General features: G+C 37.5%; 1 protein-coding gene across 1 annotated transcript in view; it reads left to right on the top strand.

Annotated features, from left to right (window-relative positions):
• TMEM131L (transmembrane 131 like) overlaps window positions 1-23,323 on the top strand; it is a 62,810-nt gene that overhangs the window by 32,606 nt on the left and 6,881 nt on the right. The window contains 21 exon segments of the mRNA XM_031553126.1: window positions 1,054-1,207; window positions 2,789-2,847; window positions 3,209-3,317; window positions 4,261-4,366; window positions 4,922-5,075; window positions 5,675-5,845; window positions 6,135-6,204; window positions 7,577-7,697; window positions 8,453-8,597; window positions 9,124-9,233; window positions 10,559-10,631; window positions 12,695-12,837; window positions 13,447-13,589; window positions 13,919-14,105; window positions 15,099-15,284; window positions 16,753-16,902; window positions 17,460-18,076; window positions 19,490-19,623; window positions 20,936-21,060; window positions 22,262-22,419; window positions 22,825-23,010. Coding sequence (XP_031408986.1) covers window positions 1,054-1,207; window positions 2,789-2,847; window positions 3,209-3,317; window positions 4,261-4,366; window positions 4,922-5,075; window positions 5,675-5,845; window positions 6,135-6,204; window positions 7,577-7,697; window positions 8,453-8,597; window positions 9,124-9,233; window positions 10,559-10,631; window positions 12,695-12,837; window positions 13,447-13,589; window positions 13,919-14,105; window positions 15,099-15,284; window positions 16,753-16,902; window positions 17,460-18,076; window positions 19,490-19,623; window positions 20,936-21,060; window positions 22,262-22,419; window positions 22,825-23,010 — 3,301 coding nt within the window.

Below are 23,323 nucleotides of genomic sequence, written 5' to 3'. Positions count from 1 at the left end.
TACTGTTTTATTCCTGTGTTTCACCTGTGCATTGTGTGGTAAATGAGGCTAAGTTTGGGATGCATCTGGAAATTTAAAATTTCACACAGCACAGCTGCCCACTCTGATAGCAGCTATTCAAGGACACATCACCTGTGGCTTCCTCTGCGCATCTGGCAGCTATTGCAAGCACTGGGTATTTCTGTGATGCTATGGCAGGGACCTCACATCTGGAGAGGCTTCTCCTCTCATGTTATACCTCAGAGTGACATTTCAGGTTAATTAAGGATATTTTGCTGTCTTTCACTAGATCACATGCCTCATGTGGAGGTCTTCTCTTACACCTCCTCCTTGCAGTACAGCAGCAGAACCCGAGCATAGTGAGCTCCGTGGTGCGATGCTGGACAGATTTATGTTACTCTCTTTCATTGTCTGGTTTTGTTTTGCTTGTTGCCTTTAGTATTTGCAAAATGATGTCTGTGTCTTTGTAGTTGCTGATACTCAGCTGTCTTAACGGCAGCCACTGCTTAGAAAAGGGGATAAGATCCAGTTTGTATTTATCTGAAATATTCTAGCCAGATGGGAGTTTGCTATTAAGAATTGTACATGTGTTTGTTTTTCTAAAATTACTTCAGTGAGAAATGGAGACAAAAAACACAGGATTTGAAAAAATTAACTACAAACAGACCAGTGAACATGAGCTGTCTTCCTACCATTAAGACACATGCATCAGTCTGTTTATGGCACATTTTATTGAAGTCAGAGGATTTAACAAAGAAACTGTTTTGCAGTCTCTGACGTGAGACTAAGACAGTCCATAAATTTGCGTTCTTTCAAGGTTTGATGTTGTTTTTTGGTTGTTTTTCATCTTTGTTTTTGCTGTGCTGTCTGCATCTGCACTGTCCTTGGTTTCTGCTGAGAATTTTAGCAGAGGTCCTAATTACTCCTGCTTATCAGCATTTCTGTGCTGAAGATCATGTCTGTTAGGTGATGTCTTCGATTAACTTCTCGAGATACGAATGGCTGTGTTCCTTCTCCTACCACACATGCACCGTATCCCTTGTCTTACTCTAGAGTTGCTGTTCTATGTCCGATGATCCAATGCTTCTAGAAATGAGCTTAACGGTAAGAATGGAAAATGCCCAACAAGATTTTGTGGAGCAAAGACAATACTTACTGGAGAATCTTTTTGTAGTTTATGTAGCAATGGAAAAAACGAAGACTTCAGGTAAGTCCTAAATATGACTGTTAATTGTGATACAGTAGATTTTATATGTATTATAATCTGATGTGCTAAATTGAATCAATTTCAGTGACAGTCTGAATTTTGCAAATAAGGATAAGAAAATTGGCTAAACGCAGCATTAGCAGCCCCTTGCTTAGGGCAAAGTTACTCAAAGCGCAACCCTCTTTGTAAGGGTACAGACTTTAAACTTCATCAGTTTCATTCATATTTTCCCCATGCTTTTACATCTGCTTGAGCAGTGTGAAAAGATATTGTGGTTATTTGATTTTTTTTCAACTGTTTCTAATTTCCCTGTAACTAAATTAACAATAATGGGCCTACGAAAGCAGAATGGTTTGTACGCTACTGAGAATAGTGTCTGTTGTGGAAAGTGGGATGATGTGTGCATCGTTTGTTCTTTCAAGCTAAAATTCCACAAGCAAAACAATCAGCTCCTCGCAGTTCTTTCTCCTGTGTTTGATGTGTGGATGAACAAATCTTATAAATGAAAGGTTTTCAAGTATTTATAGAGCTTTAAGGTCTGTTTGGATAGTCCTTCTTAGACATTTCTGCCAGTTCTACTTTCTGGTTGAAGAAGACAGAACTGCCTAAGAATCTAGATTACGATAATATTTTTTTAACACACTAGTGAAAACTGGTGAAAAGAATATGATCTTTTTGTCTTTTGGGAAGTTCTGATCGGGGTCTGATCACAGTATATGCTATTCTCCCTGTGCTTATTCTGTGATGTGATATTTACACGAAACTGATACCCAAAAACCCGCTGTAAGCCTATTTTCCCTGCTTGTGGGATACTGGTACTTTATGTTGAATTGTGGATGTATGTTTATTCTGGTGCTGGTAGAATTTTCACATCTGTCATGTCAAGGGTGTTTGCAGTTAGTACTTCTGACAGTTAAAGTAGTGGGGGTGTGTTTATAAGGCTATTCTCTATTAAGTACACCACATTTATAAATACTCACTGAATTGGAGTTTGGTTATATAATCCCTTGGACTTGATGTCAGTGGGGAAAATCCAAGTTTTTTTTCTATCAGTACTGATTTTTTTTTTTACTTTAAATCAAGAGAATGGCACAGTATTGTCCTTTTGTGTTAGCCTGTGTTTACTTACATACTTATATGTATATACTTATTATTACATACTTATAAGCAAAAGCAAGAACTCAGTCCTCCTTTCATGGAAGAATTAGGACCACCCTGGTGAAATAGCTATGTCTTGTGCTGTCTTGTGGCCTTTTCCAGGTCTTTGTAGCATCCTGTGACTGGGAACAGAGCTTCAGCAAGGGCAGAGGTGGTTACCAGTACCTCCATTCTGACCTACTGGCTGGTGAAAGCTGGGTTATATCCATCTGCTTTTACTCTGGGTAGCAAATTGCCAGATGATAGGACTGTTCCTGTTTTAAGCCCAAAAAGTGTTAAGTGCTGAATCTGGCTTTGCAAAGACAGCTGTTGCATGGAATGCTTTTTAAATTTAATTAGGACTGCTTCTAATGTGAGTGTCCTACTCAGCAAGAGTGCTTCAATCCCTGGTGAGCTTACCTTAGTATTCATTCTTTTGAGCAGGGGATTTCACGGTGGATGTGTACGTCTTGCACTCTGGGAACAGCCGTGTGCATATACAGGTAATTATAGGCTTCAGGTGGTTGTATTTTAGGGTATTGAATTTGATTTGAGAATTAATTAGACAACTGGCATAATAGCAGGTTGATCTTGGTGGCAAATATCACATTTCTATATTTCTAAATTGTGCCCAGGCATCTAGCAGATATCTTAGGGAATCTACTTTTGGTTTGGTGATGGATTTTTCCTGTTAAAGACATAAATGCGATTCACTAGAATAAAAATCCAAGGACTCTGACTTAGAAGTTGTGAGAAAATTGCAGATAATGGCTTGGAAATGTGACAAGAAGATAAACTAACATTGGAGCTACAATAATAATAATAGTAGTGCTGCAGAGTTCATTGTGTCTTGTTCTCATGCAGGAAATAAGGCAGTTGTTGCAAAAAGACAGAACAGCTGTGAAATTTGAGCCAGTACTGCTGTCTTCATCATGTACTAACTTTACAAAAGTTGCTTCTATTTCTTGTGAAGGTACAGTATGCATATATTTATAGATAATGATTAGGTAGGATTTGATTATAAAAAGCAGTAGGTTTTTTTTTAGCAGGTAAACTGAGAAAAATCTTAATATTTGAGGTGCATAAATTCATTTTGCTAATCATTTCCACCATTTTGTGTATATATGCTGATTTTTGTGCTGATTTAAGAGTCTATAAGCAATATATAATTTTCAAAAAGGGGAAGAAAACATTCACTGAAATTATTAGCTGATTTTAAAATAAGCATGATTATTGTTTTTTTTTTGTTTGTTTTTTCAACATCCTTTTATAACTGGTGGTTATTTTCTGTTTCCAGTATATTTTCTGAAAGACTATTGCGTTTGTGTAGTCATTTTCTATGACATTTCTTGGCAAAGTCATTGAAGAGGCTTTTGCCCGAGACTAGGCATGTTGTGGAAGAGCAAAGATTAAAACAGAGACATTTCTGACTGCAGGCAGTTTCTTGTTCTGACCACTAGACTGCAGTACGTAAACTTACTGTGTTACTGAAACAGGCTGTTTTCATAATGACATGGACACTTGTTTTTCCTAATCAAATAAAGTCAAGTAAGGAAAAATGAGGGACTACATTAAGTGATTTTTTTTCTTATTTTCAGAAGGCTTTTGCTGAAAGGAGGCAGTGTGTTACGATAAATGAGAATGCTCTGCTGGTGACACATCGTTAAGATAGGTCAGGTTACTCTTAGCAGCCTTGTTGCGTGCTTTTTGAAAGTGTTGGGCATTTTAAATTCTTAAATTGATGTTTTGATCCTCTGAGAATTAGAACATAACCACTTAGTTTCTTTTTTCACCTGCGTGAAAAGTGAATGTTCCCCTTTCTAGTGTTCTTTGAAGTCCTCGTGTGAAAACCATTGCAGATGTGCATTTATCCTGCTGGCTGATGATGTGTTCTCCTGTGTCTGTTCTTTACCCAGCTGCATTCTGTGATGATGCAAGGCCTTACTCTAATGACAAGAGGAATAGCATAGTGGATGGCATTACAGCACTACAAGCCTGCCTTTCCTGTCCCGTGACGGAAGGGTAAGTTAAGAGTGAACTGTTGTTTGCCAGCGTTTGTTGATATTGCACAAATATTGTGGACTACTTTTAGCTACAAAGTTAGTTTGCTTTGTCATGGAGTGATTTCTAAGGACAGCGAAGATGCTTTTTCCTGTTGTTGCTGTGTCATTTGCCAGAACGGAACTGTGGTGTTTCAAGTGATAAGTCTTGTATTTTTTAGACATATAGTTTCAAGAGGCATTTAGAAAAAATGCCTTAACAGCTTGTATCGTATAAGGTTGCTTGGAGTCTGTGATAATATTTGCACTGTCCTTGTTCTTCCAATGCAGAAGCAGAATAGTGATAGAAAAATCAGGAAACTCTTCAGTTTTCTTTTGCCAATTTCACCCCAGCTTACCTTTGTGGTAAACAAAGCAATAGGTGATGTTGTGTTATGACATTTGTAAGTATTCTAATGGAAACTGCTTTATCCTTAAAACCTTAAGACAGCCACTGTTCAAGAACAGTACAGTTAGTGTGTGGACTGATTGTGCTCAAGGACAATTGCAGTTGTATTTATTCTGTATTTACTTGCAGGTATTTTGATATCGATCCTTCTGCAACAATGTTTCATATTGAACCACACCATAATATTTCAGGATTTTGGTCCATATGGTTTACAAACAACTTTGAATTCAGCATTGAACTGAATGAAGTCTACATATCCGGAGAAACAAAGAATGTCTTAAAGGTGAGTTTTATTTCAGCTTCATGCAGTGCTTTGTCCTTGATTTGAGAATTTGGTCCTTTGACATACAGAGTACATTCTTTTGAAAGACTCTGTGTTCTCAATGCTAATTGAAATTGGTAGCTCTGAAACTTAGGTCCTGAGAAGCCCAGGCTCTCAGTGGATATTATTATTATTAAAAGTTGCTTTTGTTTTATTTGTTAGCAACTGTTTTTTAATTTCAGTTGCAGCTACAGATGCATCAAATTATAGACCATTGCTCTGTTCTCAGAATTGTTGTTGTTTGTGCTCTATAGGACTAAGCATTTCTTCATTGGCTGCAGTGGAAATCTTTAGTACGTGGATGAGCTTTGAAGTTTAGAAGTCAAAATCAATAATTTACTTGTGCAATGGCTTGATTCAATCCAGACAAAACAGATTTATGAGTAAGCACACAATGTAGGCATCTAATTGACCATTTGTATATTTAGATAGGAGACTTTCGTGTGTGCACTGTATGAATCACTTATGGGCATGTGTGCATTAACAGCAAAAACACAAAGGCACTGCTTGCTCTAAAATATTGTTCCAGTTTTAATTCAAGTGTTTTTGGTTCTTTCTAGATTCTGAACTTTGCTGAGCCTTTGACCCTATCTCCAGGCTGTTGGAATGTATTTTCTTTGAAACTTGATGTGAAAAACAATGTAACAAATGTGCTTTCTAGTATTTGTTTGGCCACCAGTGTGGGAGTGATGATTGAAGTACCTCTGCAGATATTTTCGACTGTGTCCAAGGTATTGTATTTAGTTGTGCTGAATGATTTTTAGGTGCTGCAGATCAAATTGTAGCAGCCTGCTTCTTTGGTCAGAAATTTGCCTAACAGGCAAATAACAGTCCTGAAAGAAAAACTAATTCTGTAGCTGGAAAGTTAAACCCTCAGTATTAAATAGTGATGGAATTACATTTCTCTGGGCTACCTGAATTCTCTTCCTTGTCTCATCCAAATTATGCAGTAGGAAACAGAAATTTCTCCTGTTTGCTTTTGTCATGTGGTCAGTGGATTGTTTTGGTTTGTTTCTCCAGCAGGCAGACCTTCATTTTGAAGCCGTTGCCCGTTGTGATATTCAGTGTTACCTAGGAAAGTCTGATTCAGGTAGGCTTGTCTTGACTTTTTTAAGCATGCAGTGGCAGTTTTGTAGCAGGCCTTATATTGAGATTGTTAGTACAAGTCCTGTATTCTTTAAAAACATATGCTTTTCTGAGACTATCACCCATATGGTTGACTCTGAGTAACCTGTTGTGAGTATACTATGCAATTTTTCAGATCTCTAATTCCATAGCAGTCAATAAACTATTGTTCTGTTATAACACAGTTTTGGACTTAACAATATTTAAGACTGTTCTGTAAATTCTTAATGGAGGTGTATTGCTCCTTGTTTTCTTGTCACATCCTTCAGAGGTGATCAGGTACAATGATTAAGCTGTCAACTAGCTCAAGGAGAGTTTAGAAAATGTGTGCCACCTGGATCCATACCCTGGAAATTCTGTGCTGAAAAAGCAAACAGACAAAAAACAACCATGTTGACCAATATCCTGACTTTAGCCAGAGTTAAATTTGAGTGCCTTCTCTGTGCTTCTTGTAGCAATAGTTTCATAGGTTCCTGCAAAAGACCAATTATCAGCCTTGGAAAACAATACCAAAAGCTGTGTTCTGTAAAACAAAGTAATGATGCTTTTCTCTCTGCAGCTGAGGAATCTCAGCATAGCTCCCAGTGTTGCAGTGTTTTAAGTACCAACTTGGCAGTTAGGAAACATAATGTTAGATGATATATGGACATGGTTCTGCTTGAAGAATGTGTAATTTGATGAAGGCTGATTCAGAGTAGTGCATTTTAAAATTTTTTCATTTCTTCTTAAGAAGGAATTTCACTGAAAAGCTGGGTACCACAGGCTTTTAAATGTTTGTGTCCTCCTGAACGTAATTTCAAGGCGATGCTTTCTTGAAATGTGTTTTTGTATGAGGTTTTGAAGAGGGCAAAGATTAAAAGGAGATTTGAGGTGACAAGTATGTGGCTTGAGGAATTACTGATACATAGGCACATTTTGGAAAACATCTTGAAAGATCTTTTAAAATAAAATTGAGTAAAAGAATATTGCTAATGTAAGTAAGTATTCAATGCTTTCTTACTTTCCACTCTAATAATACACGTAATCAGATCTTTTTTAGGGGCGCTCTATTTCATAATTTAGGGTACTCATACATTTAAAATAGAAAAGTCTAATGCACATGCCTGAAAATACTGACCTGAACAACCTTTCAACAATTTGTCATCAGTCTCAATTGGTTATTTTAAACACTGAGGGCTGTACAGTAAGTTATATTTTGTACTTTCAAACTAAGCTGGTTTGGTTTTCTTTTGTAGAGTTCTGTGTAAGGACTACTGATACTATAATGACTTTTCAGTAGCAACTGTTAGAAACAGCAACAGTATGAAAAAAATATGAAAAACCTGTTATCGTTTTAGCAAATCTACTTTGGCAGAGGAGTCTCTCTCTGGACCGTTCAGCCTGGGATGTGGATTCTGAGCTGGCAAGTGAGCTTTATGAAAGATGGCAAAAATAAGATGCGGGGAAGCCTGCAGGTTGGTACAGAATCTGCTGAGTTGCTTAATTCAAACCAGTACAATGATGTAAGAAAATATAAATATTCTGAAGCATTCCTAATTGAAACAAATGTTTTAGGCCTTGCTATACCCAAATTAGTTATCTAGAAGCCTCTGGAGTTTCAGAGCATCCCAAACATTCCTAGCATCTGTTCCAAGGCACTGTCAGTGATAGAAAACATTTCAGGTGCCTGAATTTTAGAATGTAACTAACGTTTTGGTTGTGAGCTCCGCCGTAGCTACTCAGTTTTAAAGCAGTCAAAGCACGTTTTACCTCATCAGTTATGGAGCTGTGCAAATCTCTTGTCAATGGGTCCCATAGCAGCATTCTCAGGATTAGGAGCTTTGTACAGCTTTTCAGACTTTTAGTCCTCAGCCTAATAGATGCTACATGTTGAATTACTGTGTCTGAGCAATTCATGTAGAGACAGTGCATCAGTGATATCGGCACCTTTCTAGAATAGAGAGGCAGGGCTGTGAAAACTAGTCACTGTGTTGCAGATAGAAAAGAGGAGGCAGAAGGACACATAAATTACGCTGTCTTTGACTAGGTTTACAGGTTGATTGGCTTTATTTTGTGAAGAATGTTTTTAAAGGAGAGATTAGTTGATGTCCTGGCTAATTATCATCTTCTGTTTTTTGATTAAAAAATAAATAGAGGGAGCAAGAGGTGGAGGGGGGAAGGAAAAAAAAACAACAATGAAATAACCAAATCTTTTTTGATTTTTACCAATAAAGCAGGAGAAGCATTCTGGGATCAACTCGCTTGATTCACCAGAAGCAGCCTGAAGAGGAGGTGTCGTTTGCCTTTTTCTTGCCGAGGTTGACTGCAGAGCCCAGCCTTACGCTCAGCTTCAATGCCACAGCAGTTAAAAGTAGCGTGGTGAGAACGGTTGTTCTTTTTCTCAGCTGATAAATGTTTGCTTCCTTAAAGAATGAGGTCTGCAGTTAATGTTTGGTGATGCTTAGCATTTTCAAACTGCTTGTAGACTGATGTTTTGAGATCTTCATGCAAGTCCACTGTAGGACACCACGTTTGTTTATCCCTTTGGTTCTCTAAGTTCTCGAGCTACTCACTTGTAATATTTTAATATGAGAGAGGAGTGTAACAATCAATGTTGACAATTATGAACAAGTGTTGAAGTTTTCTCACATCAAAATCCAAGTAAAAGGGTTATTTTGAAGGGGGAAGAAGTCTATATCTTTGCACATGTAGGTCTTCATGCACTGTGAACTGTTTCTGCAGTTGAAGACATTGTGAAGATGTCCTATTCCATGCAGTTTTGTACATGCATGGATATATTAAGACTAAAGACAAGTGAAAGTCCCTTGAAAACTCAGCTCATATTATTAACGCTGACTTATTATCAAATATGTAGTTTTTAACTTTTTCCATCCCTACTTTTTAGGTAAAGTATTTCATACTGAGAAATCCTTCATCCTTTCCAGTTGCACTGCAGCTTCTGCCACTCTCTTACTACCCGGATCCCCAAGCTTCACTGAGTCTGCTCAGCAAATGGTAATTAGTATAACTGTCTCAGAATACTGTTTTTTCTTTTCAAAATTGTATTTGCTTTATGATTGATGCTCGTTATTTGTTTAAATTTTTCAAAGCATAAGCTGTGTAGGGATCATTTTCTTCTCCTTTTTGTAAGGTACAGTCATGTTCAGAGCATCTCCATTTGCTCTTTTTATTGACTTGGTGCATTACACAGTCAGTGCCAAACTGAGCATGTTTTAGCAAATTTGTCTGCCAGCCACAAACTATAATTGATCTTTTAAGATTTGAGGCTTAGTGCAATTTTGTGCTGGCTGCCCAGGTGAGGGGAGCAACTCCCACATGTGGGAACGTGTAGCTCCCAGCAAAGCTGGTTGAGAAGCATATGGTCTCTATAGACTGTGGTGGTAAGAGAAAAGAAACTGAACCTAAACTATAAGAAAAAATGTTTTTCTTTTTTTTTCTTTTTTTTTTGTGAAAGCCCTTATATGAGGCCCTAGTCTCTATGTAGCTGCTTCCCTAACATCATTTATTTGTGTATTTATTTGCATATATATGTATATGTACACACACACACATATGTGTATATGTATATAGATATACACATAAATAACTGCACATGTTTGCATACTAAGTATAATTTCCACACAGACTCTTTATAGTTGCTTGAGATGACATGTTCTCTGTATTTTGACACTGATTTCAGTAGATTGCCTAGGTTTACTAGCGGTTGTGTTCACTAACTGGTTCTTTCCAAACTAATGTCATAAAAAGTTGCGACAAGTGAATTTGGACTGGAGGTCCACTAATCCTCTATGACTTAGATTTTTTTTTATTGGTTTTCTTACATCTCTTCTTAGTGCCTTACATACCAAATGCTTAGAACTTGCTTTCAGACACAGAATAAGTTCCAGTAAGTGGTTTTGATTTGCAAAGTACATGAAAGAATACATGAGTATGTCCCAAATTCTGATCAGAAAAAGAATCATACAAGTAAATTATTAATATTTGATGATTGTTTCTCAACAGTTACATAGCAGAAAAGCTGTGGGATATTTCTGCTTATGTACAGCAGGAAATTGTCTTAATTGTGATCTTTTGCATGCTGAGAGAACTGAAATACCCAGGCAATTTTGTTTTCTAAGCACATGCAATTCACATAAAACTGATCTGCATAGTATTTTGTTAAAATGCAGATCTACATTTCCACAGTATTTCACATCTCCCAAAGTGCAATTGTAGAAGTATTATTTTTTTCAGGACAAATGCCAGCCTGTGAGAATAAGTCAGTGTAGTTCTGACAGACTAGGTTTGAAGTGCTTAATTTTTTGTTTTGGTTTATTTAGGTTTGGCATAAATATTCAAGCTATTAATTTCACCACGACTGAGTTCAAGCTCATGGATGAATATTCTCACAGGGTAAGATGTTTAATTTCACTAGAGGAAGTGATCTGACACACTAGTTGCATTACAACTGAGTTGTTAACAAGTACTATTTAAAAGAATGTAAATGTGCTTTCTCAGTATTCTGTCAAGCTTGTGTTTTTGCAGTCAGTTTCTTTCCAGAATTTGAGTCTGTTCTCCAAATTGAAGACAACTGTGGAGAACCTGTGCATGCATGTGTTGAAAAGGCCACAGTTTGCATTCTGTCTTGAGACTTCAGTTTAGCCCCAGGTTGACCAAGTAGTACAAGGTTTTTTGTGTTGGTGACCTCAGAAGATAACAAATAATCTTTTCACTAGAAGGAAATACTGTCCAATAGCTCAAGGATAGGGAAAGCTGCATTTCTGTGCTTCATCTCAGTCTCACTGCAACTTCTAGGTTGAGGTTGGAAAGTCATAGCTGTGTGTGGTTCCCATTACCTCACTTTTAACACAAACATAGTGATGCTTAACTGTACTGCATGCCAGTGCTGATCTGTGATTGTGCCCCAGGTCTTCTGTCATGGATAGCAGCTAAACGATGTGCTGCCAAGGATGCTGGCATAATCTGACTACCAGAGTACTGTCCAGGGTATCAGCAAGAGTTTATTCTTATGTTTTGTATAGGGCAATCTGATCTAGTATTTGATCTAGCTGCTGGCAGCTCTGCCTGTGGCAGAGAGATTGCAATTGGATGATCCTTGAAATCCCTTCCTATTCAAGCTGTGCTATGATTCTAATTTGTGCAAAAGTCTGGAACTGACATTTGGTCCTTACTTTTTGTGCATGCTACAGCTGTCTCTTTAATGCTCTATGTAAATGCAATTAAAGGATCCTAGCTTTTAAAAGCAAAAAGAGTCTGCTGCACTAATCAAAGCTGACCTTTGTTTTTTGGCAACAAAAATAGTGTTAAAACCTCTATGTTAGTGTGTATGTTGCCTGTATTTCACGTAGGGACTTAAGAATCTATGGGTGTACCAAGTTACTTGGTATGTATGAATATAAGATGGAGCTTGTCTTGTTGTTAGCCAAATGACTAGTTGTTAATAGTCATATTTTTTAACATGTTCTCATTTTCCCAATCACTTTAAATACACATGTGATGAATAGTTAGGCTTACATTTGAGTGCAGGCACATCTGTATATGCAGTTACAGGGTGAAATTTGAAAACGTATGTGTTTTGCTTCTAATGAATATTAATTGTTAAATACAGGCTCTGAAACTTTTATAATGTTCTTTTTTTTTTATTGAATAGACTAAGAATAAAAACATCTTGGACTAGAACAGATCAGAAAAGCTACTAAGGCTTCAGCTATGAATTTTAAAACAACCAAGAAAGAGCCCATTTTGTAAAGTTTATAGTGGTTTTGTGTGCTATTGGTTTCTCATCTTGCTTTCCTAAGAGGAGATCCACAGTTCTGGAATTGAAAGTTTCAGCATAGTTCTCTCTCTCTGCTCCTCTCCCTGTCATTATCTTCTCTTTTTTTTTTTTAAAGGAAAAGAAGTGAAGAGCAATATTGAAATGAAAGTATATATATTTTTATGCTATTTCCAGTCTCATCAAATGTGTACTAGAACTGATCTTCAATTAGTGTGGTAAAGAGTTCACTTTAGCTTGTTTCTGGTAACTCAGAATGATTAACATATTTGCCAACAATCTGTTTCTCGCTTAAATCAAGTTGCAAGCTCTGTGCCAAGGGGAGCACAGCTTATTCAGTATGCTGTCAGTTCTAGTTGTGTTATGAAGTGTTTCAGCACTCCTTAAATATGAGGGATGCCATGTAATTTCTTTACCATCTGAACAAATAAAGACTGTTTTAAAAAATAAATTACTACATTTGTCGTAGGAAGTGTAGTAATATGAATTCTTGCTCAAATAAATAATCCTATCTGATGTTTATGTTATCAGATTGAAAGTTATTAGTGCAACAAGTTAATTAGCATTTGTCACACCTTGCCAGAAGTATCTTGTGCTAAGTAAAGAGGTGGTATTTTGTTTTATTGGTATCTTTTAACATCTGTGTTTTCTATGACTAAATAAATGCATTTTTGTTTAACAGAATGCACACCAAGAGGATCTCATCAGCAAGAAACACAGTTCTGAGCTGCTTCAGTTAAATTTGCAACCACTGGAAACCAGAAAAGTTGGTGTAATTTTTACACCAGTTGACTACAAAAGAGTGGCTTCCATTATTTTGATCAGGTAAGCCAGGTTTCACTTTTGAGAAGCAAACAAATCAGAGAGCAAATGATTTTTCTGCATTGTGAAGACAAATGGACCAAGTTTGACAGTCAGAACGCCTACAGTTTAATGGAAGTTGCTTGGAAGGTTCTTGTGCCTTAAATTTAGGTCATTATAAAGTGGAACTTCAGCTTTTCTTTCTTTTTTGGGGATCACTGGGTTAGAAAATACATATGAAAGTGTACTGTGCACATAGCCAAGGCAATTTTTCACTCAGCAGATCAATAGCATTCTCATGTTGGGTGGCTTTGCTACTTCAAACGTTACTCCTTAGTGATAGGATTTAAATACCATATTTGAAAGAGGTTATTGGAAGAAAGCAATCATTTTTTAACAGGTGGCATTGTTGATAGTGGCTGTGGTCACAAAACTTGTTACTTCATTTTTTAATTGGTGATGGTGAATGGTTTCTGGGAGAGCTGTTTTTATGGGAAATCAATCCAGGTGTGGCCAGTGATTGTTACTGACACACTGTTGTCTTTGTTGTTGGCATCTAGATAGCAAAGCCATGATCTTGCAAACTTCATTTATGTCTTAATGACTGATTGCTTGATTTTTATATTGTGGCAGAAACAACTTGACTGTTCTGGATGTGGTCAATGTAGAGGGCTATGGAGCCAGAGAATTACTTAAAGTAGGGGGAAGACTGCCAGGTGCAGGAGGATCTCTTAGATTCAAGGTTCCAGAAGCTACGCTGATGGACTGCAGACGACGTGAGTAAGAAGAAGCAAGTCTCTGATTTAGTAGCTGACTGTGTTACTTCAAAGTGGCATTGAAATGGTGCAATAATGTTAAACAAATGGAATATTGAAGTAAAAAAAAGCTGAAGAGTGATCATGAGAGGTGTAGGTTCTGGTGTAACTAGCCTCAGCCAGTGTTTTGAGACAAGTTCTGGGATTAAACTGCTGCAAAACAGTCTTTATTAAAATGTTGGTCACTTCTGAATATTTAATTGGAGTGAAAGTAAAAATAGTTTATTTCTGATCATGAAGGAGTTTTTTAAGACTGTACAATAATGGTTCTGTTGTTTTGTTTGTTTAAGAACTGAAAGACAGCAAGCAAATTCTGTCCATCACGAAGAACTTCAAAGTAGAGAATATTGGGCCTCTTCCTATAACAATTTCATCAATGAAAATCAATGGTTACAGTTGCCAAGGATATGGATTTGAGGTGTTAGACTGTCAGGAATTTTTTCTGGCTCAGAACTCATCACGGGAGATCAGCATCGTGTAAGCACAAAGAAATTTGCTGACTAATTAACTTAATAGGAAATTTAAAATAGTTTCAGTAACAGACACTCCAGTAATGCACACATGCACACAATTTGAACTTTAAAAATGTTTCATAAGCATTTCCTCTTTTCAAGTGAATAATATAATGATGCTTATAGTAGTTCATTGTTAAAAAGCAGCACACATGCTTTTCTCTGTGTTATGAAGTAATAAGCAAAAACAAGAGTTGTCACAGTGAATAAAGAACGGTCTACCAATGACTCTCTTTTTCATTCTTTGTTTTTCTTCAGTTTGTCCTAAGTAGCCTGACTACAATCTGGTCATGTTTATCTAACATTGCACATAGGTCTAAAACTGGTTCTTATTAAAATCCTGTTGAGTTAGTCATGGCTTAAACATAAGGAAGAGGTAGCATTATTGTATTACAGTAGATATGGTTATGTAGACAATGAGCTTCACTTCTGGTGATTAGAAAGGCAAGTCACACCTTTTAGCAGTACACATGGCAGCCAAACAGAATATTGGGACGGGGCAGGGAAATTAGTGGAAGAAGGGCAAAATCTGATGTTTTCTTCCCCTTTCCCCATCTTTCTAACTTTCTAGACTTACCCTAGAACTTGACCCTTTCCAAACTGGCTGTCTGTACACTTAATTGTGCTTTTGATAAGAGTGTTTCAATTAACATGAGTTGGTCATCTTGCACTTTCTTCAGAAAAGAAAAATGAGTTACTGTAATGCGTTAAATGCATGTGTCCATGTGGACATTGCACATATTTTACTCCTTGAGGATGAATACAAAGTCTTACCTCTGTTAGGTGCTAATGCATTCTGTGCAGTTTTAAGCAGACAGTGGTCATGTACTTTATTGTATTTTTTTGTGTTATTAAAGTAAAAGTCATGTTGTATTTTGTTGTATCAGCATGAGTTCAGAAAATGAAATTTAGTCCAGCAATGGAAGAATAACACCAGCTCTGTCTCCTTTCCTGACAGATTCACTCCTGATTTTACATCTTCGTGGGTAATCCGGGAGCTTACACTGGTGACTGCTGCTGATCTAGAGTTTCACTTCACGCTTAATGTGACTCTTCCTCACCATTTGTTACCGCTCTGTGCAGATGTGGTGCCAGGACCCAGTTGGGAGGAGTCTTTCTGGAGGCTCACTGTCCTCTTTGTAAGGTAGTGTGTTCAGAGCCACTGGTGGAAAATCAGCAAGCAATTCTGACTTCTAGATGTGAGGATGGGGCCTGGATCTCTGCTACATCTAAGTCTGTGATAACTAGTGTGATCCAGTAGTCTGTGATAGTGTTCACTAGCATTTCATTTTGCTCCTCTTGATAAACTCCCATGTTAGGGTTGGAAGGAAGGGTTGGGTGTCCTGTCCCCCCACAGGAATAGCTAGTGGGTATTCTTGTTGCTAGGAGACTTGCTCCCCAAGTAGAGGTGCATGTGGAACCTGTTAATCTCTAAATGTCAGCTGTAGAATTGAGTGAACTGATGGCTTACTTTAGAATATTCTGATAAATTAACATGAATTTAACTTATGAAGTTTCAGGCAACTGAGTAAGGACCTACTTTTCCTTGTGCTTCCTTCCTCTTGTCACCTACTGACAGCAGAAAAATTATTAGTCTTATGTTAACTGGCTCATTGCTTGGTCTTGGGAAACTGTTTTTTAGAGTCCTGTACCGTTAAGAATTCTGCTCTTATGCTTTCTTTTTTGTCTTGCTTTGTAACCTTTCATACTGTGTACTGTGATTTGAATGCTCTGCTTGTGACAGATAATTTCTGGTGCTTTCATTGCACAAACCCTGAATTCCTGCAATCAGAACTGGCAAGCACTGAGCATAAATATCATGATAATAGATATGCTGCACAGTTGAGATCATGTTGTAGACTGTGGCTCTGTTTGCACTGATGTTTGACGAGCAGCCAGCAAAAACGACCATGTTACGTGGTTCTAGACGCAGCAGAAAGATAGTATAAGGGTTTAAAAACTCAGTAGTTTTTCATTCTGTTGTCTAGCTGACAAAGGTTGTACTATATGAAAAGTGATTTGATGAATTATGGAGATTTTTGTTCTAATCAGTCTGTTTGTTGCAATTTAAACACCAGAGAAAACATGAGGACATTTTGCAGTCAGTTTTACCTCAGAAGAATGGTGGCATCTGCAGCCCATTTTATGTTAGTATTTCCTCTAAGAAACTAAATAGAGGAAGGAACAGTAGTAAATAAAAATAATGGCGTATCTATAGTGTATATATGGAAGGCACTTACTAGGTTAATATGCAATCATGCTATGATACATTGTCATACATTGTTGTAGCAAGACTTTTTTTCTAACTGGTCTTTAAATCACATTATAGCTTTCTCTTCTAGGATGAATTTTTTTTTTTTAGATTTTGTTTTCCTTGTAAAGCTCAAGATTGAGCTTTTTTTTTTTTTTTCCTAGATAACAAGTAGAAAGAGCTGTAAGATTTAAAAAAAAAAAAACAAACAACAAAACAAAAAATGCTATTAGGATTACTAGTTTGCACTTTCTCATCTGCATTCTTCCTTGAAATTGACTAACAAAATATTCGAAAAGTACGTCCTGTTACAACGTTCCTGTCAATTGTAGACACTGGTATTTGTTTTCTTCTTTGACAGTTTGTCCCTGCTAGGTGTGATTCTGATAGCCTTCCAGCAAGCCCAGTATATTTTAGCAGAGTTCATGAAATCAAGACAGAGACCAAATCCTTGTTCTTCATTGCAGCAGAACAACAACTCTGTTGATGTCATCAGCTCTGATTCTTACAAGTAAAAATAATTTTTCTTCATTCTTTCTAATGTGAAGTAGTGCTTTGCCTGCTAGTACTTTGATATTGCTGTGGGCTGCTTTAGATGAGATCCTGTTCTTTCAGAGTGTTTTCAATATCGCAGCATATGTTTATCTTCAGAAAAGAGAGATGTAAGAACTCGAGTTTATTCACCTTGTATATTGTTGGTAGTACATAGGGTAAAAATAGTGTGATGGAATTAATGGAAACACCATGTACAGCAGCCATGGAAAGCTAAGAGTGGAAGATAAAGTGAATGGTCCTCAAATCTGATCTCCCAGGTCTCTGAGCTTGGGCATTTGTTCAAGCACGCAAGTGTGTGTTTGAAGCACATACTTAGTCTTTCTCAGCTCCCACTGAAATCAGAAAGTGCTTGGCCGATGTGATATATTTTCTAGCTAGCACATTTTCATGGCTTGTGAATATGCCCCCTTTTATTACAAGAGTATACTATTAAACAATTCATGATTGCTTCATAAATTTAAAAAGCAACCGTAAAAAACAAACCGAGTCTCAATTAGATTTTGTTTTCTGCAGGGGCAGCTGTAAGACATTTATGGATTCCTATAGTTCCTCAGATAAAGGTAAAGGGAAGGGCTTCCTGTCTGTAGGCGCTACTTCTAGCCGAAGTCAAAATGCTGCAAAGAGAAGTCCTGCGACCTACAGCCACTCTCAGAAGAAACACAAATGTTCAGTTTACTACAGTAAGCAAAAACCAAATGCAGCAGCTGGCAGTGCCATTGCAACTACTGATGAGAAACAAAATCAGATTGTGGAGAACAAAATCTCAGCACCAAAAGAGGACATTTGCGCTGATGTTGTCAGTGAGAACTGGGTAACTCTAAAATATGCAAATGGCATAAATGTTAACAAGAATTTAACTCTTCCAGAAAACTTTCTTGGCAAAGAAGAAAGTGCACTAAACAATACAGTTCTCATTAAAAGTAGCTCTTCAGAGTGCAGTCTGAAGGAAGATCTTCAAACATGTATGTTTCCTAAGGAAACTAACCTTAAAGCTTCTGAAAATCTAGCTGAGCTCAAGGAACAGGAGTTCTGTCCTGTGAAGATGTCTAAGAAGCTACCTGAAAGTCACTTGTCAAGAAGTTCACCTCAGCAACAGCCGGAACTGCAAGAAATTTCTAAGAAGAATAGCGGTAATTAAAACAAAATTATCAGTTGCTGAATTAAGTTATTAAGTAAAGTATAAAGTTCACTGTGGTCAGGATTTCCTTTGTTTTAAGTCAAGGTGTGACATTATTTATGCGAGCAGTATGGTATTTTTGTTTACATTCCTAAGGAAATGGCTTGCTTTAAAAGTTGTTGCTTCATGAGTCATTAATTGTACTTGGTTTACAGATTCAAGCCTGTGCTGAAGCATTTTAATGGTTAAAATAATTGTTATTGATCTACTTTTAAGATGCGAATTGCTCTTATCAAATAGGGTTTCAGCAAGATAGTTGTGTGCTAAAGACTGCCATTTGCTGAAACTATGATGGTTCTGGTATGTCGCAGTTTACTTAGCAAGTGAGCCATAATGAAGGGGTTCCAGGCACTGCTGTAGTGTGTTGTTGCTACCCTGGACTGGTCTCTTACCCTTTGTGTCCTTAATTGTTAGATATGGCAGGCACAAGTTTGCTGTCTAATGCATATGGTGCTTGCATATTTATATGGAAGTGAAGCATTTTTAAAGCTCTAGTAGCCTTCCTTGCCTACTCAAGCAAGACAGGAGAGGGTGGATGAGATGCTATAGTTGGTTGGTAGGTAGGAAAATGTGAAAATGCTTGGGCATGCCTTTCACATTTGAGAAAACCAGTTCAATATGATAAGCAATTGCATTCCTTGTGCACTTTTCACAGCTGGTGTAGTCAGAGCTCAAGTTAGTTCTGTCCCGTGCAGTATTTCCAAGGTTCAGGCAGTGGACTGTGGTTTGTCTGGGCAGTTCAGTCAGCTGTTGAGAATTGCTTCCTCTTTCATCTATTTGCTTTTGTTCACAAGACTACACAAGAGTAATTCGTCTTTCTCACAAGACTCTCTATAAACTTCTAATGCTGCATCCATCCTAAAGAAAGGATGAATTGCCTTTATCTTTCCAGTGGACCCAGAGGACACACTAGAGACTTAAAGATAAAAAATATATATATTAAACTACCCTTTTTTGAAAAGTCTTTTCTCTGAGCTTGCAAGGTGTGTTTTTTTTTGTTGTTTTTTTTTTCTTTTTTAAGACCAATATTGTCTGGCTTCCAGTTCTACCTTCTAGACCCCATGGCTGGGACCCAAACCATTCAAATTCAAATGAGTAGAAACAGAGATTTATGTATGCCCACTAGTATGCATTGATACAGAGCCACTTGCTGCAATTGCTGTCAGAATGTTTGCACAAACATTAGCTTTGAATATTGAAGTGTTCAGCATCAGAGGCTTAAATATTCTGGAAAGCTCATGGTTTGGGAGCTTTCTTTGTTTGTTTGTTTTTTAAGATGTAGGCCAAAGTGAACTACAAAAAGAAAGCAGTGTGGATGCAGTTAGGAGCTCTTCTCAGGCAAACTCGTATTACTTTTTAATTGTAGGGAATAACCAGCAAGTGCTTCTCAGGAATGAAACAGAAAACTGTGAGACCTTAAAAAAGCAAATCAACATAAAGCCTTCCACTGAGAAAAAGATTAATAAGGGACGTAAAGAAGAGGAGAATACTTCTTTTGAGGTTTGTATTTCTGCTTTTTAAATTTAAAATGATCTTGTTATTTATTTTTGTGTATATGTATAGATATGTTTGTATGCATATGTAAAGAATATTACAGCCAGAGCCATAGTTTGAAATGTAAATCAGATGAATTTGGAAGAATGCAGATGTACTGTCTCACGTCCCTTGCATACTAATGCTGAGTTATAGAAAGATTAACAGTTTGGGTAAAAATTAAAGCAACCCTCACTGTGATGTTGGCTGCATCACAGGCAGACGTTTTCTCCTGTGTCATCAGAACAGGTAGGGATAGTCTGGAGTCTGATGTCAGATGTCAGCCACAGCAATGATGTCAGAGCATATCCTGGAGATGTGGGGATGGTCTGGTGGGGCCTTTCCGAATCTAGGGCTTTATGTCAGGGATTTGTAAGGAGAATAAAGCAAGCAGAAGACCCTTAGCAGATTTTGAAGCTGCTGAGAAGAATCATTCTACATCCCTAGTTTCTGAGCACAGGATAAACACAATGCATTGTACATGTATTGTAGACAGTGTAGGGAGTGAAAGTAGACATGAAAAAAGTGTCACCTGGAAATTAAGAATTAATAATTAACATCTAAGAGCTTGGTTTATGTTTGTGACCTGTTTACTAGCATTATAGTTGCATGACAGTAAGGTGTAATGAGGATTTGCTTACCATGTGTGTTTAGAAAAGACCAGGTCTAGTCTTGTTTTGGGAACTGTTGTTACAAACTCCTTTTCGTTTGCAGCTGATAGTGCTTGTTTGTTTTTCCTTGTGTTTCTTAAAGTCACTGTTATTTGTTGGTTAAGTTACCACATAGTTTCCTCAGTTTAATTCAGATGAATGCACCCCCCCTACCCCCAAGTCACTGAGGAAAAGGAGGATTTATTGCTGCTGAACTTGCACACAGACTGCTCATAAATCTGGCAGATGTTTTTTTTCTTTTTCTTTTTTTTTTTTTTAGTTCTAGCACATGGCGGATTTTGACTGCCTTCCTTTTTTCTCCCTGTATTTTTAATTTCCATGCAAGTCAGGGCTAGATGCTGTGAGGGTGAAATGTTAACTCTAGGAATTCAGAAACTTTTCTCTCATCATCTGTTGAAGGATGGATTCTTGGAAAGACTGATCAAGCTGATGGTGTAGGAAAGAGAAAGTGCTGTGGAAAGGCACTGAATCATACAGTAACTATGCAACTGGGTTGGGCTGTTTTGTCCAGAAAAAAATTATCTTGAAAATCTAATGGAGTTCATTTTATTGAGGTAACTTTGTTTTATAATGCATATATTCTCTTAGCTCTTTTTTTTAATCTTCAGCAAGAAGATGCATTTAGGAAGAAGAAACCTCAAGAGAAGAATGAAGGAAATGTACCAAATACGAATTGGAATAGAAATAGAACATCTCGGAAAAATAAGAAAAAGAACGTTAATATACATACAAGGTATATGTTGCCTCACTGAGTCATGAAAAAATCCAGACTTGCAGTAATGTTTCCTCAGAGTTTTGCTGAGTTTTGCATAGTACGTTAGGCAGATTGCTTTATCTCTTTAAGCAAATACTCAGTAGTCCTGGCCTGGGGCTTCATTGCTAAGAATACACAGTATGAAATATCGCCAGCAAAATAAATATTTAACCATTTGTAAACCTGCATGTGAATAGACTCAGTCTACTACATAGCAGTGCTTGCTCTCTGCTGTGGCATGACATTTGCTGCCTCTAGATTTGGATGGCTAATGTTCTGTTATTGTACTGTGTGGGTAAGATCCAGCCATATTCTTTTTCTGTGAAAAAGGAAGACAAAGTTGTTCAAATTATTCCACCATCAGGCGAATCATCTGCTGTATAGTGTTACTTAGGGAATGTTTTTTCTGATAGTTTTGAGGGAGGAAGAAAAGAGACAATTGTATTTTTGAAAGTTATCTACCTCAGAGGAGCTGAGAAGTAACATCAGTGAAGCTTCAATGACAAGTGAAATTGTTAATTTGAAGGAGTTATTGTAACTTATAAACAAACTAATATCATTGTGGGAAGTCAGCATATGTAAAAGGCTTTGCAGGTAGGAAAGAGAAACAATGGAAGTACTGAAATTTGATGTCTATTCCTCAAACTGATTCACAGTTTTCTCATTTCTATGACAAGGATGTACCCATATCCTTCTTGTAGAAACTTGACAGCTGAGTTTTATTCCTTTTGCCTTAGTACTCTGGTTACTATATTGGCTCCAGATATTTCAGTTTGACTAGGAAAACCTTGAAATTACTTCACATTTCATAACCAGATCATTCTAGTTATAATTATGTCAGTGAAATAGATGTAGGGCACATTTTCCAGTCAACCTAGATCTCCATATAATGCTAGATTGTGTTAATTGCTGTAACGTATCAGTGCCTTCCTCATTAGAGAATGGAATTAATCTTGCATGCATTGCCTTGCTCTCCTCGAGGAGTCTGTGTGATGGAATATTGTGTTTTGGGGAAGCCTTAACAGAGAGTTTTAAGGTAAAACTGAGAAAGAAGACTCATCAACCTATTCCTCATCCCACATTCTGCCTTGACAGCCTTTTGAGTTGGGGTGTTTGAGTTGGATGTTCCTTAAAAGGAAAAATAACGATGTCTGTGTTTCTTTGCATGTGGTTGTATTAGGGTCCCCGAGCAGAGTGAGTTAAAGCATCTGTGCAATGAATATGAAAGATTGGACCTGAGAGCGAATATTGGAATAAGAGCCTGGTGTCCTCAGGGTGACGGGGAAAATTGTAAAGCAGACCAAAAACCTGGGAGCTTGTCTATACAGGGAGAAACAGGTATGCAGTCTGAATTGTCTTAAACTGGGGAAGAAGCATAAAATGTTTTCCTGGGAATAGAACTGTGCTCATTTCCTGAGACCTCCTTGTCCCTCTTGTCTTCAAACCCTGGGCTGGCAAGAGGAGCAGGCACTGCTTCCTCCTAAAAACTGGTCAGCACAGTGCCAGGGCCATCATTCCTGCTTGTTTTGCAAGGGCTGTGTGTGCCACTAACTGTGCTGTATCCTCACTTGTGTTCGTTGCACTGGAGCTGTCTTTTAGGCTATTAGCTTAGCATAGTAGGGGTTGGCATGTTCATCTTGATGAGAATTACAGCAGATACTACTTTCTCCTGTCAGGAAATTTAGAGAATTACTGTAAATACATATTTCAGGTAACTTTTATTTATTTTTATTATTTCTTTAGAAAGGTTTTATCAACGGTCCAAAAAGAAGTGTTTGGAGAAGTTTTGTTCTGATTCAAGCTCAGACTGCGGAAGTTCATCAGGAAGTGTTCGCGCCAGTCGTGGGAGCTGGGGTAGCTGGAGCAGTACCAGCAGTTCTGACGGAGATAAAAAGCCCATGATTACTGCCAGGCATTTTCTTCCATCCCGTAAGTTCTGTCAACATCATATACATCTGCAATTAGTGGGAGAGTTTCAGCCTTCCTGCTGAATGAAGAGCTCCCATAGCATGGAGTGTAAGTTGCCTTTTCGTAAGGGAGGGCACCTCTCGCAGGCAGCAGGACATATTTAAATAACTTGATATCACAAGTTTTGTAGGTAGAGACAGTGTCAGAAGGCTACAAAGGAAGTGTCAGGCTCTGCGCTAAGGAGCTGCACATCTTGTTTTCAAGGAAAGATGGAAGAACTTGAGTCTCTAGTCAAAAGAGTTTTTGTCTTTTGAATGTTATATCACTTTAATTA

The sequence above is a fragment of the Meleagris gallopavo genome, chromosome 4 (genome assembly GCF_000146605.3).
Source record: "Meleagris gallopavo isolate NT-WF06-2002-E0010 breed Aviagen turkey brand Nicholas breeding stock chromosome 4, Turkey_5.1, whole genome shotgun sequence".
Classification (NCBI taxonomy): Eukaryota; Metazoa; Chordata; class Aves; order Galliformes; family Phasianidae; genus Meleagris; species Meleagris gallopavo.
The sequence above is the reverse complement of the archived record's forward strand: the minus strand, read 5'-3'. Positions and strand labels throughout refer to the sequence as shown.